Source organism: Triticum dicoccoides, chromosome 2B, assembly GCF_002162155.2.
Source record: "Triticum dicoccoides isolate Atlit2015 ecotype Zavitan chromosome 2B, WEW_v2.0, whole genome shotgun sequence".
Classification (NCBI taxonomy): Eukaryota; Viridiplantae; Streptophyta; class Magnoliopsida; order Poales; family Poaceae; genus Triticum; species Triticum dicoccoides.
In genome coordinates this window covers 394,462,633-394,481,121 of record NC_041383.1, presented here as the reverse complement: position 1 = coordinate 394,481,121, position 18,489 = coordinate 394,462,633, and the positions used below count along the sequence as shown (strand labels likewise).

Here is an 18,489-nt window from a genome sequence, read left to right as displayed (position 1 = left end):
CTCCCACTGGAACAAACACACCCAGTGGATGTACCCCGTATAAATCCACTGGCAACTCGAAAGAAAATGGCAAACCCAAAAGATCTTCAAGACGCCAAATGAAAATTGTAATTACAATGGTACTTACTCAGACATTCTTCTTCAAGGCCTTGATGGCGCCGTACGCCTCCTTCAAACGCTCGTTCATCAAGTTGACTTGAATCAGAACTTCCTTGCTCGCCCCAACCTGGTCTTCTGGGACCCTCTGTAGAGAGAACAAGGTGATTGGGGCAGGTTGTAGGGTCGACACTTGTGGAGGAGCTGGAGCCGTAGCCGCGAGATCAATACTAATCCGAGTCGTCACACTCGGGCCCGTAGGATTTGCGATGGCTTTTGCCGGTGAAGCAGTCTTGGCGGTCGTCTTCGCTGGTGAGACCCAATCCACTCGGCCTTTGAAGAGTACCTCTAGCATGATGGCATCAGTGCCAGGAGGCATCCTCTCGTCAGCCTCTGGGTTAGGCGAGTTGGCTTGTCGTTGTCGTCGAGCTGGATCACGCCAGTCGGCGCTGCATTCACTAGCGTGTTAGAACTTCGGCTAATCTACAACTCGGACATAATTCAAAGAACAAACCAATCGGTACCTTTGGAAGTAGCGGCATCCATGGCGTCGGCCTCAGTTTGGCCCTTCCCAGGAGCATTCGAATCTGGTGAAGTCGTCAACGTATCGGCGCTGCAGTCGTGGAATCACTCGGCTGTTAATTAAGACAAATTTACACAACGAAGAGACTCAATCTCATTACTTGCGTCGAGGCCACTGGCATGACCGCCTTGACCTTTGGTAGGGTCATGGCCTTTCGAGGCTTGCTGGCAGTATGCTTGGGCTGCTTCTGACTGTCACTGTAAAATTGGCCCGGTCGCACTTTGATCTACGCGTGCTGAGAATAGGAGCAGTTGGCTTCGGGGCACTTGGCGCCCAAACGCCGCCCGCGGGAGCGCTTGGGTCATGGTGCGCCTTGGTGCGGTGCTCCCAGGGAACGTTCTCGGGCGGGGAAGATTCTGCCTCATCTCCCTACTCGATGTCCAACTCCTCGTCACTCTCCTCCTCCTCACCGCTATCCTCATGGTACTACTACTCAGTGTCACTCTCCACGTCCACTGGGGCATGGTCGACACTCGGCACCTGCGAGATATCATCTTTTGGAAACTCTGCTGAGAGGAAACCGTATCAAAATCAGATCCAAGCGTGTGAGGGTCATTATAAATAATGAGGGCCCTAAAGGCCCCATCATCTCCTGATCCGGGGTCCCCGGAGCAGCGGGAACAAGGTGATGACTATCGTAACAGGTGATGCCTTCTATAAGGATACGTCGCCCAAGACACTGCCATTGTCCACCATGTCCAAGATCGACATGGTTTTCACATGCATTCGTGCCACTCCAAACCAGCTGCTACCCGGGTCAGCGCTGACCCATGCCGTGATGGCACGCGCAGCCACTGGATAACCGGCGGGGAACCCGCATCCCTCACCGACCCCTCATCACGTCGCCTTCCGTCAATGGACAAAACTGATGAAGATCTGGAAGGCATCCGAATCTCGGCCATCGTCGTGCCCACCATCGCCATACAACACGCGGGTTCCCACCGGCAATGGGGGCGAACTCCGCAGCCGCACGACCAGAGACGCCGCCCTAGCCATTGCACGCGCGTTCCCCGGTAGCCCTGCCCCAGCCGATCCAGAAGGTTCGCCGCCGCGTCCAGTTCCCCATCCTCAATGTTTCGCGACAATAGATTTCAGTTGATGGTTTTTGACTGCATACGTGTGGTTCTATGCATTGGTTTGTATGCCATGTTGCTCAGAAGGAAAAACTTACTCGTGGAAAATACTTGATAGTCTATGACAAGCCATCAGATCGTGGAAAATGTAGATTTCAGTTGAAGACCTTGCAGTATGCAACTTCTAAGACTAGGGATCGGTATTTGGATCTTCCTATAATATTTTCTAGAGTGGTGATGAATGAGGTCACGAGGGATATACAAAAGGATATCCCATGGTGCATGCTCTTCGCGGATGATGTGGTGCTAGTTGACGATAGTCGGATGGGGTTCAATAATAAGTTAGAGTTATGGAGACAAACCTTGAAATCGAAAGGTTTTAGGCTTAGTAGAACTTAAACCGAGTACATAAGGTGCGGTTTCAGTACTATTAGGCACGCGGAGGAGGTTAGCCTTGATGGGCAGGTGATGCCTTAGAAAAGGACACCTTTCGATATTTGGGGTCAATGCTGTAGAAGGATGGGGGTATTGATGAAGATATGAACCATTGCATCAAAGCCGGATGGATGAAGTGGCGCCAAGTTTCTGGCATTCTGTGTGACAAGAGAGTGCCACAAAAGGTAAAAGGCAAGTCCTACAGGACGGTGGGTCGACCCGCAATATTGTATGGCGATGACTGTTGTGCAACTACAAGGCGACATATTCCACAGTTAGTTGTGGCCGAGATGCGCATGTTGAGATGGATGTGTGGCCACACGAGGAAGGATCGAGTGCGGAATGATGATATATGAGGTAGAGTTAGGGTAGTACAAATTGAAGAGAAACTTGTCTAACATCGTCTGAGATGGTTTGGGCATATTCAGCGTAGGCCTTCAGAAGCTCCAGTGCATAGAAGACGGCTAAAGCGTGGGAATAATGTCAAGAAAGGCTGGGGTAGACCGAATTTGACATGAGAGGAGAGGAGTCCGTAAAGAGAGATCTGAAGGGTTGGAGTACCACGAAAGAACTAGCTATGGACAAGGGTGTGTGAAAGCTTGCTATCCATGTGTCAGAACCATGAGTTGGTCGCGAGATCTTTTCTTTTTCACCTCTAACCTATCCCAACTTGTTTGGAACTAGAGACTTTATTGTTGTTGTTTGATAATATTTTCTGGAGTATTTCTATGTATAGGCCTTTTTTACCATATGGATTTCATTTTTCATCTGAGTAAAAAGGTATTCACTAATTCATCTAAGTGTAACGCTATTCTAAGCGTGGGGTGTAGAATAGCTTATTCTACACCCCTGGTAACGCTATATAAAAAATCTAGTAAAACGGTGTATAAAATGTAGTAATTCAAAAAATATTTTTTTACTACCCAAGTTTGTAATTTAGTACATTCTTACGAAAATTACTATACCTGGCATAGTGTGTTACTATATTTTGTATATATTGTTACTGAGGTGTAGAATAAGCTATTCTACACTCACACTTAGTTTAGTAAAGTCACGTAAAACCACTGTAAATAGCCATCATAAGGTTTTGAGCTTGTAGTCGTCGCTAGGTGGTCTACAGATCTGCATGTAAGTTTTATTATTTCTAGTGTTTTTCTTCTGCGGGTAAAAAAATCCAAATTTCTAATATTTGTTGTACTACCTTGATTGAAGATGAATAGACTGAAAGTCTTTTTTAAAAAAATAGAAAAACCAAATTTGTATTCATATTATTCTCCGATAAAGTAAAAAGAACTGGACCATAAGAGTTATAGCCATTCTATAGTTATTTGAGCCGCTATTTGGATTTGGCATAACTGGTTATTTTAAATTTTTTTTAGAAAAGAAGGATGACCCTCGACCTCTGCATTTGGGCGATGCATCCGGCCACTTTATTAATTATTCTCATAAGACCTTACAAAATCAATACAACAGTAAAACTAAGGGTCTGTTTGGTTTATGACCATGAGTTGCCTGATCAAAAAATTGGTTGTTGACCAGCCTCGGGTTGGCGTTTGGAGGGATCCAAATAATTGGTAGTCCAACCCGTCTCAGCCTTCCTCTCCTACTTTTACGCCAATTCATTGGTAGATACGTGGGCGGTGGAATCGGTCGCCAATTTTTTGGCTCGCCAACAACGCCAGCGATTTGGCAGGGCTGATCTGGGCAGAAACCAAACAGCCCCTAAAGCCACCGTCTAAGCAACAAACTGTCGCTACACCTATCCAGTTGATAAAGGGACGCAGATAGCCTGGCCTAATACCAAACAGACATCGCAGCCAAGGCTAACATCTAAGACCTGAGACCCCAACCTGGCCACTTGCCGGGTCTAGGGCACACACTGGTCCGGCGTGCTCTCAGAGGCCGCCGCCGTCAACTGCCACCGCTTCATCTTCAGAACTGTACTGATACATCAACCTTGCTCGGTCCAGCTATCGTCGACACCACCACGGCGCCCAACGGCACCTCCTCCCTGTGCGCAAACAGCTGAACACGTCACGGTCGCCACTGATACACCTCAGCACCATGCTGCCAAGTATCATCAGCTGACACAACTTGAAGTCCTTGGAGGATCTGTCATGCATAGCACCTGCCGACCAGGCATGACCAAGCGTAGCACCTGTCGGGCAGGCATGACTTGACATCTCCACCGAAGCTCCGTGCAAGACGAAGTCGCTCTACCTCTTGCCTCTGACTTGCACCGTTGATCCACAAACGATGCTCCCAAAAGAAAACGACACCGCAGTGCCGCCATCGTCCGATCTGGAACACCGCACGAATGGGTCGACAGTAGTTACACGACGATGCCTTCATCAAGGTAACGACGTAGAGCGCCGTCATCGCCTGTCGTCGGCTCAATTTCCACCGGCAACCATGTCTCCCCAACGCGCAGCCGGGACTAGATGATGGATCTCGAGATCCGATCACCAAGCTTCTGGCCGGCCACCGCCGACGAAAAAGACCACCACCACTGGCTACACTGGCCAAAACAAATCTGCCATGGGTGCCGCCAAGCAGTCCACCAGGCCCTCGACGTCACGGCCGATCTAAAGCCAAATGACATTCCGCCGAAGACCGCATCGCGCCACCGTCCGATGCAGACCAGCCGCCGCAGCAGCCGCCCGTGGCCGAGACAGGGCCGACCGCCGCCACCGTTGAAGCCAACGCCGCCGCTTCTAGATCGGCCGCACCTCCACGCATGTTGGGTCCCGCCACCCCTGAAACGCGGGAGGGAGGAAGAGCCCCCACCACCGCCGTCGGCCTCCGGGCGCAAGCCGGGGGCGTCCTCCAGCGGGGGCGGGAGGAGGGGAGGAGGATGGGCTAGTCCCCGGCGCCGGCTAGGGTTGGGGAGCCCGAGTCGCCGAGCGGAAACACCCCAGGACGCGTTACAGAAACATCAGCATAGCTGGTTATTTAAAACAATATATGCGAAAAACAAGCTCCAGTTCCGAACAGGCTGCTAGTATTCCATGCGAGCGCAGCAGGAAGCAGGTGTACATATACATCTCCCCCTCCGCTGTGATTTGACGTGAGAAAGAGGATCGCCACCAGCCACTCACACGCACAGCCCGGCTAGCTAGCTCCCCCACCTTTCCCTTCCCTTCCACTCCGCGTCCATCTCCCTCTCCGGCCCATTAATATCCACCTCCCTGCCTCTCCCAAGCCGCCATTACTGCCGTACACGGAGCTGCGAGGCATAGAGAAGAGATCTCTATCGGTTGAGCTCTATTTTTCTCTCTCTTCTTACAAGCTAGGGTTTGTTAATTTGCTCATGGATCAGAGCAGCTTTGGGAATCTCGGAGCTGGAGAAGGGGGCAGCAGCAGCTCCAAGGCTTCTTCATCCTTCCTGCAGCTGCAGCCACTGTCGACAACGACGGTGGCTTCCGGGCCAGGCCCGATGGGCGGAACGTACTACGGCACACCGCTCGCGTTGCACCAGGCCGCCGCAGCAGCCGGGTCGTCGCAGTACCAGTTCCACCACCACAAGAGCAGAGGCGAGGAGATCTCGCAAGCGGAGGCTGAGGCCATTAAGGCCAAGATCATGGCGCACCCCCAGTACACCGCCCTCCTCGTCGCCTACCTCGACTGCCAGAAAGTACATATATTATACGCTCATGAAAATTGCTAATTTCATTAATCCAACGGCTCGACTGTATCAGCAAGCATGATATAGACGCGTTTTTCTTTTGCGTGATTTGCAGGTCGGTGCGCCGCCGGACGTGCTGGAGCGGCTGACGGCCATGGCAGCGAAGCTTGACGCCCACCCGCCGGGCCGGCTGCACGAGGCTCGCGACCCAGAGCTCGACCAGTTCATGGTACGTCTTCTTCTTCCCCGATTTCGATCACACACACCATGCCATGGCCGTTTAATTCTTCATCTGCCGGTTCTTGTTCCAGCTAGTACTAAGAACGAACTAACTCCTTGTGCTAATGAAATTGCAGGAGGCGTATTGCAACATGCTCGCCAAGTACAGGGAGGAGCTGACGCGGCCGATAGAGGAGGCCATGGAGTTCCTGAAGCGAGTGGAGGCGCAGCTCGACTCCATCACCGGCGGTGGCCACGGCTCCGCGCGCCTCTCCCTTGCCGGTAAACCATCCCTTCCATGATCCATCCCATCTACTAGACTACTAGTACATGCTTGTTCGTTTTATATATGTATCTCTGGCTGCATCCATGTGGGTCTCGGAGGAAGGCCTTCCGCATTGGGAAACGGTTGCTCCGGATGATTGAGGTGGCTGCCTTGGATCATAGCCATTGTTAGCCTGTTCTTAATTAACCTGTATATTAGTTTATGATGGGAGGGCTTGGAAAGAGAAGGGCAGAGACCTTTGCTTTGTGTGCACTAATAAATTATTACCACTAGTTAAACATAATTAAATAGTGACTGATTAGTTAATCAACTAATAATCTGAAGCTAGCTTTGGTTGGCATTGAGGGCACAGTGAGGAGCCATGTCTCATGGTTCTCCTCCTCTCGTTTAGGATTATCATATTGCATATGCCTAATTGAGCACACTACACATGCTAGCTTTTGAACTAATCCTTTTTTTAATTTTTAATCCCTTCTTTCTCTCCTTTTTCTTTTCCTTTCACTTCACGACAAGACACTAGAATCCATTGTGTTAGGGTTCCAAGGCTGCTAGCTTGCAGGAGAATCATTGATCTCCATGCATGAAGCTTCAAATCATCTCTTCTTTTCTTGCACCAGCTACTAGCAGGGAAAACATATATAGTTGATTAATTTTCTTACAGATCATCACAAAAGCCTTGTGAAAACTCCATTATGGCTAGCAAGGTAGCTAGATCACAAGTGTTCCAGTCTCGCAAAAAGAAGTGTTCCAGTACTGTTCCAAGGACTGTAGTCCGTATATTTTTTGCTCTTTATTGTTCTTCCCAGCTCTATAGCTTGGGTGCAGTGCAGGGTGCAGCACGGATGTGCTGGCGGTCGTGTCTTCCGGGGGGCATTCAAGGGGCACTATTCTGCTTGTGGGTAGGACATGTACATTAGTACATATATACAGTGTGTGGGTAGATTTTAGCAGAATAATGGGGATATCTGATGCGCTGTTGCCAGGGGACGACTACACTGTGTTCTTCCAATCTCCATGGTTGTGGTATGCATGCATTCCAAGGAGATCAACAGCTCAAGGTGTTATATATTGTTGTGGTATATATGTGTTCAGAGAATAATTCCTTGTGTACAGAACATTGGCCATGTTGTGGTATGCATGCATTCCAAGGAGATCAACATTACAGAATATTGGCCATTTGGTGAAAATCTAGATCTTGTTTATTTATTGGCCATTTGGTGATAATCTACATCTTGTTTATTCAGCAACTACGGGTTTTTTCGAAAAGAAGGATTGTCCCTGGCCTCTGCATCAAATTTAGCAACTACGTACTATTTATTTTATTAGTTACAGTTTCAATTGTGTTTGTTGAATGTGCACACAGAACAATATATGGTGCATGTGGAGAGACAATGAACTAGTTTGTCCTCCTATTCTTCTAGTACCTCTAATATCATTTGAGCTAACCATGTGTCAATTAAGAGATCAAACCAGTGAGGTTTAAGGGATGACGTGGCTTGGTGCCTGAGCGCCCCTCCATCCGTCCTTAGCGGTCTGTTTAAGGTGCATGCACACCAATTTAAGGTTGCATAGATTAAACAAATTAAAATTAGGGTAACATATTGTAGACATTTTGTTTGAGGGAATTTTAGAAAAACGTTATTGAGGAAATATTGTGGACATTTCATGGGATTCCATTCAAGTCAATCAACAAAATATTATTATTCTTATCTGTAGATCCACTATTATTCTTGCACATCTGAACTGAAGTTATGGTCAAACGATATTTGTTTATTCTTAAGGCGATCTTCACTGTATTCAATGATATTGTGCCTAGATAATGTTTAATATAAGCAATTGGGTTCCTCTGATGGTATGGTGCACATTTTGTCTCTTTCCTTTCGTTTGCTCATTTTAATTAGTTTGGCAAATTTCTTAGAAAACAGTCAATTTTGTAAGATGTTTTGTTCCAATATTCATCATGCCATACAAAAACAATTACTCCCTCAGTCCCATAATATAAGAGCGTTTTTTACACTACACTAGTGTCAAAAAAGCTCTTATATTATGGGACGGAGGGAGTATATTGCAGGGCTACTGCTTTGTTACCCTGACTCCCTGAGCATCTATAAAATCAGTCTTATGTGGAAACAAATATCTTTGAAAAACATTGGATCAACTACAGCTTACAAGACTATAGCTATAGTTGCTGGCTTTCCTCTGTTTTGTGATACGTTCAAATAAACACTTCGAAACTGGTCTATCAGGTAATGGTCAGATTGGTATCAGTTTCAACTGACAAACCATGGCCGTTTCGGTCTGATTCGGTCTTATTCAGCTCATTGCAAAGTGCAGCTAATTGGGACTGTAGCCACACTACTAGATGTCCAAAATTACACTGTTACACTCGAATCCTGCATGCATTCCTAAAATGATAGATTTGTTTATAGACAAGCGATGGGCTTTCTGAATACTGCAACCACCCCATTGCTGTCCGACATGGTGGAGACTGAAAGTCTGAAACCAGGTCTGGCCGTGATAACCATTCTGATCTCGACAAAACACGTGTATCTTACCATTAGCAATTTTTTACCTGCAGATGGCAAATGTGAAGGCGTTGGCTCTTCCGAGGATGAAATGGACGCTAGCGGGCGTGAAAATGAGCCGCCAGAGATAGACCCACGCGCTGAGGACAAGGAGCTCAAGTACCAGCTTCTGAAGAAGTACAGTGGCTATTTGAGCAGCCTCCGGCAAGAGTTCTCCAAGAAGAAGAAGAAGGGGAAGCTCCCAAAGGAGGCCAGGCAGAAGCTACTTCACTGGTGGGAGCTGCACTACAAGTGGCCTTACCCCTCGGTATGATACATGCTTCCATCCCATAAAATTTACGGTTTTTTTTTTCTGTTCCACTCATTTCGGAGCCGCATGTAATTTCCATTAAAACGAAAGCTGCGTTATGTATTCTTACTAAAGCTTGTGCCGGTTGGTTAATGTGGTGAGTGTAGGAGACAGAAAAGATTGCGCTTGCGGAATCGACAGGGCTAGACCAGAAACAGATCAACAACTGGTTCATTAACCAGAGGAAACGGCATTGGAAACCGTCTGAGGACATGCCGTTTGTCATGATGGAAGGATTCCACCCACAGAATGCCGCTGCCCTCTACATGGACGGTCAATTCATGGCTGACGGCATGTACCGCCTTGGTTCGTAAACCTACTTTGAACAATCGATCTGGCGAAAGGTGATTGTCACATTGGAAAAGATATTTGTATTCAGGACTGGTTAAAAATACATGGACATTGTTATTGAATTTTTGGGTCCTTCCCGGATTCACAGGCTCGCTCTAGTTTCAGTGATGGCATATAGTTCTCCCGTAATGTTGTAAATTTCGATTCGATGGGTTGCAGTTTAGATGTATTTGGATCTCCTATTTGATATGATTGTATGTTTCAGATTTGTGAAACATGTTCAAAGTTGCCTATCTGAATCAGTTATGTACATTGGTTTTTCATTTAACAGTTGAGGTGGATATGATCACGATAACGTGTATATTGTATGAAAATTTCAGCAGCTTTAAAGTTGTATAATTCCTTAGCGTTACCCAGTTGAATAGGCTGTAGCCAGAATTTCATCCATCATGAACTGTAAGATTTCCCTGTGGAATTTCTGAAACACTTAATGATCCAAATTTATAGAGAAAAATATCAACATAAAGAAAATCAAATAAATACAGCACATGTAATGGAATTTCTTAAACACCTAATGTACTGTGCACTCACACATTTAGAGGATTTTCATGTGGAATCTTTGAAGGGCATTTGTGCTAACTAAAGACAACCTCGCTCATCGCAACTAGCAAGGAAGCGACAAATGTAGTTTTTGTACTCATGATGAGACAATCAAATAGCTTTTCTTTCAATGCAAGTTTGCATATTCTAGGTGGCCAGTCATTTAAATAGCGTCTAATTTGTATCTGCCCATAAGTGTTGCCAATATATATTATCATAGGCTCGACGGAATACCAAATCGGCCTTAGGCCGCTTTCCAATGTAGAAATTAGAATTGTTTTTAAAGGCAAAAATCTATGTTTATATATCATTGTGCGCATTGGCCCTGTACGTAGTCTATGTTACACATCACGGAATATCAACCACTATTCAAGGTAGTGTGCGTGCGGTTGGAGTGTGTGGACATTGAGGTTTTCCTGACATGGATGGCAGCCTGGATCGGTCCACCACCTCCTTCAACATCGGCGTAGTGTTGGTCCCATATGAGCACATACGTTATTTCTTTACTTGCATCAGACTGGAAGTTTCTTGACTGTATCCATCTTTGCTATGCAGAAATCGATGTCGTTCATCACATTTTTTATCCGCTTAGTGCTATGTTTTTAGTTAATAAAAGTGTCCTTTATCGAAAAACATTAGTCTATATCATACTGTCCCCAATCACAGCACAATTGTAACAATTTTTGTAGTTATTGGTAAAGTGTTTTAATCATCAAAATTTACCCACACGATAGGATATATAGTTTTTTGGCTGATTAATGTCGTCATTTTCTAACATTTCCGAGTAAATGCGGATCATCGTTTAACCTAGCCAATTGCATAATAGAAGAGATAATTGAACTCCGTTGAAAATCCATGGACTAGATTGAGCTTGAATGGTGAAACGTAACCCCCCACGTTGCTACAAATAAATAAACACAACGTGCTTCAGATAACTTTTTCCTCGGACCATGATCATTATGGTTTTGTTCTCATCTTTATTTTCAGTCAAATCTCATCGATAGGCTGCATATGATTGAATGTGATGTGACAAATGTGGGATGTTTACAATGAAACAACCACATACATCTGAGAAACAACATTAAGAGAAAACAAAAATAATAGGTAAACCCTTGAAGCTAATCATTGGTACCATAATTAGTGTTAGTTGCCAAGGAAGTCGATATCAAGATGATTTCAGGATTGCAGCCATAGTAGGTGATACCTATGAAAATAGCATTAATCTTGTTCTATTTCATCCAAGTAAGTTATACTTGTATTGCAAGATCTCAGATGATTAAGTTAGAACCAAAGACCGACACCGTTACTCTACTATAATAGGTGAAAGAAAATTTTGAGGCATATGCATGAAGCATTTCTAATTCACCATGCTCCCCAATCTTGGAACCCTCCCATTCAATTGAGATGTTCAATTTTGAATTTGGTTCAGAATTTGTCTGGGTCAACAATTTCTCAAGGAGCTCTCTCATTTAGTTGAGGTTCTCAATTTTGGATTTACTATTTTGACTGAGCCAATAATCTATGAAATTAATGGGCATCAACTAGCGTATAAAAACAAATCAGTCTCGTGCACCCTCTCACCATCCGGAAAAAGCTCCAACATATGACACTTAGCACCTTATATGTGCGGCCACCAGCGCAAGAAACTTTCGCATATAAGTATTTGTTGATTAGCAGATAACACATAATCACACAACTAAGAAAGCCCTAAAACACCGCATTTAAAAAAAAGAAAACACACTCCATTATCTTCCCCACACATCAACCGATATTTTTTATGAAATCCCAACAGCATGAATGGTGTGGAAAGCGCACTCAACCCTTTTAGTAAGGTGCAAAAGTCGTGTATAATATATTGAGCCTGTTTTGTCTAGGTGTGTTTTTTTGTATCTCATATTGTGATTTTTAATAGTAAATAACAAGAATAGCTATTGCTTTATCTGCAAAGATAAATATGATTTATGAAGGTACATCGTAGCCTTGAACACAAATAAAAATATCACCAAGTAAAAAATTAATGGCAGTTTCGGTAGAAAAAGAAGCTAGAGAGAGTCTAGAACAAAGTAGAAGTGTTTTTTGAGTTTTGTGCAAAATGTCCATATATAAGACTTAAGTCCAACCATAAAAACTTCTAGATGGTACATGTTGTAGAATATAGTGTGGTAAAGAAGAGATCCAATGGCCAGCAACACTCGGATTTGCTACGCCTCCACCGTACAGTTGTTATTCAAATTTAATCATACAATATTGTAGTATAGATATAGATACAACTCCATTATTTAGAAAATCTTTTTAATGCCCACTCCCTTCGTTTATATTAGAGGGTTCATTTCAAAAACCGATGATATCAAATAGAATTTTGACATTCAAATCTCATTATTGTACCATTTGCTCTTGAACTTATTATTTTAGCCTCTTGGGCCATTTGGATCATCAGGAATGACTTCATCTTCAAGGGCTTGATCCCCAATCTATACACCTGCAGGAAGAAGTTTAAAGTGGAGCTACAGTGGATTTTGATGAGAGCACGGAGGAAATCTTATCAGCACTTTGAACCCTGTTTTAGATAATGTCCTAGTGTATTCACCTTGTTTAGTGTTGTGCTTGTAATTTTCTTCTTCTCCTGTTCTTGTCTGTTTGTTTGGTTGGGTGTTTGCTCATTGGGTCTTCTTCTATGTGTTGTTGTAACTCTTTTCTTGAACTTATTGTTTTTCTTTTTGCTGTTTGTCTTGCTGTATTTTTTTATCCAAAAATCAATAAAAATACACAGCAAAGTCCTGTTGTTTTCCTAAAAAATCATTATTGTCGCTAATTAACCCTCTGAGTATGTAGTACTAACAAACTGTAATTCCCCTCAGGTTATCATGCGTTGCATGCCCTAATATTTTGATCACTTGCATGCATGGTATTAAATGCAACGCTGGCATGCTTTGGCTTGCAATTAATGTCAAGATTTGAAGATGTGGCACGAGCTTTGAATAACCAAATTTCTCGTTATTATTTTGGATGAACCTTGTAAACGGAGGTCCTTGGGATGAGTTTCGAAAACAGAGAGCTGTTGGTGGCGTCTGCGGGCGACGCGGGAGGCGCCCTGCCTCCCACCGCAGATCTCGACGCGGCGGATGCGTGGGTTCAAGTCCGGCGGAGCGCCGATGGCTCCTCGGTGCGGCCGTCTGTGCTGGACGCCCCCGTGCCGGCGGCGGGCGTGTGTGGAGGTCGTTTTTGGGCTCTGGCAGAGGTCGAGTCCGACAAGGAGGATGGGGTCCCCTCGCCGCGGCTCGGTGCTCCCTCGTCGCGCGCGACACTAGGCGATTTTGTCCTATAGGCGGAGGCGGCCGGCGTCGGCCAGGGAGGGCGGCAGAGGCGTTTTGCTCCGGGTGGTGGTGGTTCTCGGGCGACCGCGCCGAGGCTCTGGCGGCCGCCGCTGTCCTCGGCTGCAGGTCAGCAGGGAGCTGACTCGTTGGCGTCGCCATCCCTGTCAGGGGTTGGCCCCCTCGCTGGCGGTGCGCTTGAGGAATGACCTTTTCTCCCCTCCCTGCCCTCTCCGGTGCGGGCGGGGGCGGCAGGGACAGAGGCGTCGGCGGCTGCGCTAGGGTTTGCGCTCCGGTGTGACGAACCCCTCTTGCCTTGCCCTCCGGGCCTGGCTGCGCCTGTTGGCCCTGGGTCGTCCGCTACCGGCCTGCTGGGCCCAGGGCCCATGCCCGGTTCGGTGGCCACCGAGGCTGGTGGGGCAGGGGTCGCGGGAGTCGGGTCGGGCCTTTCCCTGGCCCATGCTCCTCGGCCCGCCTCGTCTGTGGCCGGCGAGCCTGCTGCGCCTCGCTATATATGGCTCCGCCAGGGTGCGCATGACCCCTCACTAGGGTTTCCAGCTTCGACAAGTGCGGTGCGGCGTTTCGGGCGCTTCGCCAGATCTCTCCACCCCTCCCCTCCCCCCCTCTCCTTTGCTGTGGTGGCAGCCATGGGTAACTGGCGGGCAGAGAAGCGGCTCATGGATCAACTGATTGAGCGGCGGTGCGAGAAGGATCTGCACGACAAGGCCAAGCGCGACCTCCGTGCTAGGGCTGCGAGCCGGGGCGAGGGTGGCGGATTTGGGCGAGGTCAAGGCGGCGGCTTCGGGCATGGCAACGGCGGCGAGTTCGATCAAGTCCAGGGCTACGGCTCCTACGGGCGCAAGGGGGATTGGGGTCATCCTCCGCCCTGGTGGGAGCAGCAGCAGGAAAGGAAGAAGAAGCGGAAGCAAAGCCAGCGGCGCCGTGAGCATGAGCGGACGCCGCAGGAGCATCCCCTTTGTGGTGGGGGCCACGGGGATCCTCTAGCCAAGATTCCGCGGGCGTCGGCTGAACCGCTGGCGGTGGCCTTGCCGCGCCCCGAGGCTCAGTGGCGGCGCCTATCCCAGTTGAAGAAGAGATTGGATATGAGTGTTTCAAGTGCGGACGTACATGTCACTTTCAAGCCAAATGCACGTTCCCCCCTCTTTGTGTGATCTACAAGCAGGAGGTCCATGCCTCTGCTTACTGCCTGTCCCGTGGCAAACATCTTCATCTTCAGATCATGGGCAGTGTGATCCCAGGCGAGGGCTTCTTCTTCTTGGAATTCGAGGACACAGACGAGGATGAGGGCCCTGGCTTGAAGGCTGTCAATAGAGCCATTCTCTCAGCGGAGCCAGGGAGGCTCTCGCTCCGCACACTTAAGAAAGAACTAAAGCATATGGTGGACGGTGACTGGGACTGGCAGATCGTGCAGGTTGGTGACAATGATTTCTTGGTGACTTTCCCCTCGGCTGACCTGCTTCATATGGCTAAATCCAGTGACAAGCTTTTCTTGTTCATCAATGACATCATAGTGCTGGTTCGGGACTCCATCCATGAAGAGATTGTGCCCCTCTCCATGCCTGAGGTCTGGATCCGCCTCCATTGCATTCCAAAAAAAGCATCGCTGAGTCGATAGGCTCATGGAGGGGCTCGAGATGTTAGGGAGGCCCATTGTGGTGGACGAGCTTTCCCTCATCCGGATGGGACCAGTGAGGATGAAGTTTGGTTGCAAAGCCCCAGATAAGATGAATGGCTTTGTTCAAGTGTGGTTCAATCAAGAGGGATACGATATCAAGGTCGAGGTGGAGAGGCTGCCCAAGCATCCAGGGGACGGGCCAGCGGCGTCAGGCCCCAATGATGTCCCTCCTCGGCCCTCTGACAAGCGCGGCAGCCCGTCCAGCTCGGGGGCAGGTGGGTCACAGATGCAGAAACAGGGTGATCAAGGCCGGCAAGGGGGCCAGTCTGGGCTTCCCGATGGTCAGGCCAAGGACATGGAGATGGCATGCTGCGATGAGGACCCTAATGAGAGCATGCCTGACACGTTGACCGACACAGAGACTTGGGATCAGCTGGGTCTCAGCGCTCATGATCCCCCTGTGGACAAGGAGACATCGGAGCCAGGGGCACTCGCGGTGATGGACACAGCGGGGAACAGCCCTCCTGCGGCCCGTGTCCTGGCTCGGGCTTTCGATCAATATGGCTCAAACTTGAAGGGGGCTGATGCCCTCCCCCCCCCCCGTCTGCTGCGGTGGGTGTGTTGGGGTTTGGGTATGCTCCCTCTCCCATCCTGGTATCGCCTGGCCTGCAAGGTTCGGATGCTGGCTGCATGCTCAATGATCCTCCCCTCCGCACACCTCAGTCTGGCCAGCGCAGTTCGGGTGGCTTTGGGCATGCCACCAAGAAGACAGTAGGACGGAAGCCGGGGCCGACCCTGCGGTAATGTCCCTTCCGTCCCCGATTGCTCCACTTGGCGGGGATCTTCAGGCTGCGCTCGGCTCTGCGGGCGCGGCGGCCAAAGCCAAGCGCTCCAAGGTGACTCCGGTGATCCAGCGGGCCCCAAGTGCAAGATCCAAGGCGGCGCTGGGAGAGCTCTCATCCCTGGAGAGTGCTCAGCTCCGTCTCGCTGACAAGAACCTCGACACTGCAGGTAATCCCCCCCCCCTCTTTCAAAATTCTGAATGCTTTCTCTGATCCTCAATTAGCCTCGATCCTCGACGATAGTGGTATCGAGTTAGGCTCAGAGGGTGGGCTATTATTACTATGATTCGTGCGTGTGAGGATGCCCAGGCGGCTCTGGCAGAAGCCGCGGCTGCGGCCAAGGCCAGGGAGGCCATCTCGGCCGTCGAGTCGGCCCAGGACATAGTTGGGGCTGTGTCTGGTGCTCGGTTGCTTGATTTGTCGAGTGGAGTGGCTGAAGCCAGGGAGGCTTACGCGACCCGCTCCACCAGCCGTGCCCCGGCTAGAAAAGAGTGGCAAAACCGGTGACCTCCAGAGGGGTTCGCCTCCGCAACTGTATTATTTGATGTGTTATCTTTTCTGGAACATCCGGGGTTGCGGTTACCCGGGAAGGCGCACCCAGCTTAGAGAATACATTGCCCGTGAACAAACTGACTTTGTTGCGCTTCAAGTGACGATCAAAGCAGACTTCACATTTAGAGATCTTGCGGCTTTTGATCCCCTCTAGCGTTTCATGTGGGATTGGGTTCCCTCCATCGGCCACTCGGGCGGTCTACTCTTGGGTTGTAATCATGATATCTGTGATGTTGTAAGTTGGGAAACATGTTCTTTCTTTATTGCGGCTACGATCATACACCGCGTTTCCTTAGCTAAGTAGGCGATTGTTTGTGTGTACGGCCCAACCGATCACTCGCACACGGTGGATTTTTTGAGCTAAATCCAAGCTCTGGTTGGGACCAAGCAAGCCGCGGATATCCCCATCGTTCTGGGGGGATATTTCAACCTTGTCCGCTCGGGGGTGGATAAAAACAACCGCAATATTGACTGGCCAAGGGTGGCATTGTTCAATAACGCAATTGTGGCTTCTGCCTTGTGGGAGATCACTAGGACCGGGCCTAGATTTACTTGGACAAACCAACAGTTAACCCCGGTTCGTAGTGTGCTCAATCGCGTTTTTCTTTGGTCTGATTGGGAAGTTCTATTCCCCCTTTGTACGCTTGTAGCAGAAACCCGTATAGGTTCGGATCACGTCCCACTAATCTTGGCCTCAGTGGAGGACAGGATTATGCGCAGCCCGCGTTTCTTCTTCGAAACAGGCTGGTTCGAGGCGAACGGCTTCATTCCTCTGATCATCGCTCGTTGGGAGCTAGCAGTGGTTGCGGCCGGCAGGACCAGGGGGCCTATGTATCTTTGGATCTCTGCGGCCGGTGCCTTACGTGGCTTCCTCCGCGGTTGGGGGGCGAACCATGGTAGAGCCTCGAAGAGAGCTCGGGAAGCTCTCATAGATGAAATCAAATTCCTCGACGCCCAAGCCGACTCCAGAGCCTTCTCGGAAGCGGAATGGGCCAATCGTTACAACCTAGAAAACCAAGTGCTTTCCATCCTTAGGGAAGAGGAGGAATATTGGCGCCGTTGGGGCGGCATCAAGTGGATCACTAAGGGAGACGCTAACACGGGTTATTTCCATGCCTACGCCAACGGGCGTAAATGGAAATGCTCGATTCTACGCCTTCAATCTGCGCAAGGGGTGCTGGTCAGCCAATCAGATATTACGGCTCACATATCTGGTTTCTTCCTTAAACTGTTGGGAACAGCAGAGGAAAAAACCCTACGCCTCCGAGCCGATGTCTGGGGGGACGTTGCTCGAGTTACTCAGGCCGAAAATGACCTCCTTGCCTTATCCTTTTCCACGGAGGAAACTGACAGTGCTTTTGGATCGATGAAGATTGATACTGCCCCCGGCCCGGATGGCTAGCCGGTGGCTTTCTTTCGTGGTTTTTGGACCATGCTGAAAGCTCCTTTTTACGACATCATTAATGGTTTCGCGTTAGGCACGATAGACATCTCGTGACTCAACTTCAGAGTCATTAGTCTAATTCCTAAGGTCAAAGGCGCGGATTCCATCAAACAATATCACACTATAACCCTGTAACGCCCGGATAATTAGGCTACAGTAAAACTCTTATAATGATGCCATGTCACCAGTGTTACTGTTGCTAACCAAGTGGTAGTTCAAAATCATTGCTAATTCAAAATATGAATTAGTGACAAACACCCTAAGTTTTCAAAAGTCAAAGCGAAAATGTTCGGGGGTTGCCAAATATTGCACTGGTAATTATGGTGAAGCAAACACCATTTTATAAAATGCCTAGATGCCCTAAAACTAAATAAAACAGAAAGGGAAAATAAATAAAAGAAAGAATTTACAAAAAAAAGAAAGAAAACTAAAAGGGGGAGGAAGCCCCCTGGACCAGACAGCCCAACCCACCCGCACGGCCACCGCCCAATCCCCCTGGCCCGCAGCCAGACTGGCCGGCCCAGCCCCCGCACCGCGTCCCCTTCCCCTGTTCCCCCGACCCGGGTCGGAACAGGGCGCGTCCCAACCGAACCCCCCTCGCCGGCGACGAGACGGGGGATAA

At 48.5% G+C, this 18,489-nt stretch overlaps 1 protein-coding gene across 2 annotated transcripts; it reads left to right on the top strand.

The window, feature by feature from the left end:
• Positions 1–5,269: 5,269 nt before the first annotated feature.
• Positions 5,270–9,781, top strand: LOC119363851 (homeobox protein knotted-1-like 12). 2 transcript variants are annotated; one of them, XM_037629215.1, is made up of 6 exons: positions 5,270–5,443; positions 5,512–5,821; positions 5,928–6,041; positions 6,169–6,313; positions 8,896–9,149; positions 9,299–9,781. In XM_037629215.1, the coding sequence occupies exons 2-6, from the start codon at positions 5,624–5,626 to the stop codon at positions 9,503–9,505; spliced, it is 918 nt and encodes a 305-aa protein (XP_037485112.1). In that variant the 5' UTR covers positions 5,270–5,443; positions 5,512–5,623; the 3' UTR covers positions 9,506–9,781. The 2 variants fall into 2 exon arrangements, with proteins under 2 accessions (XP_037485112.1, XP_037485110.1); XM_037629213.1 differs by having other exon boundaries at positions 5,270–5,821.
• The last annotated feature ends 8,708 nt before the right edge of the window (positions 9,782–18,489 follow it).

Bases quoted from the DNA above. Each gene is read 5' to 3' on its own strand.
- LOC119363851 (XM_037629213.1), top strand. From the start codon at position 5,498: ATGGATCAGAGCAGCTTTGGGAATCTCGGAGCTGGAGAAGGGGGCAGC. The intron at 6,314-8,895 runs GTAAACCATCCC...TTTTACCTGCAG, and splicing joins CGCGCGCCTCTCCCTTGCCG to ATGGCAAATGTGAAGGCGTT. The intron at 9,150-9,298 runs GTATGATACATG...TGGTGAGTGTAG, and splicing joins ACAAGTGGCCTTACCCCTCG to GAGACAGAAAAGATTGCGCT.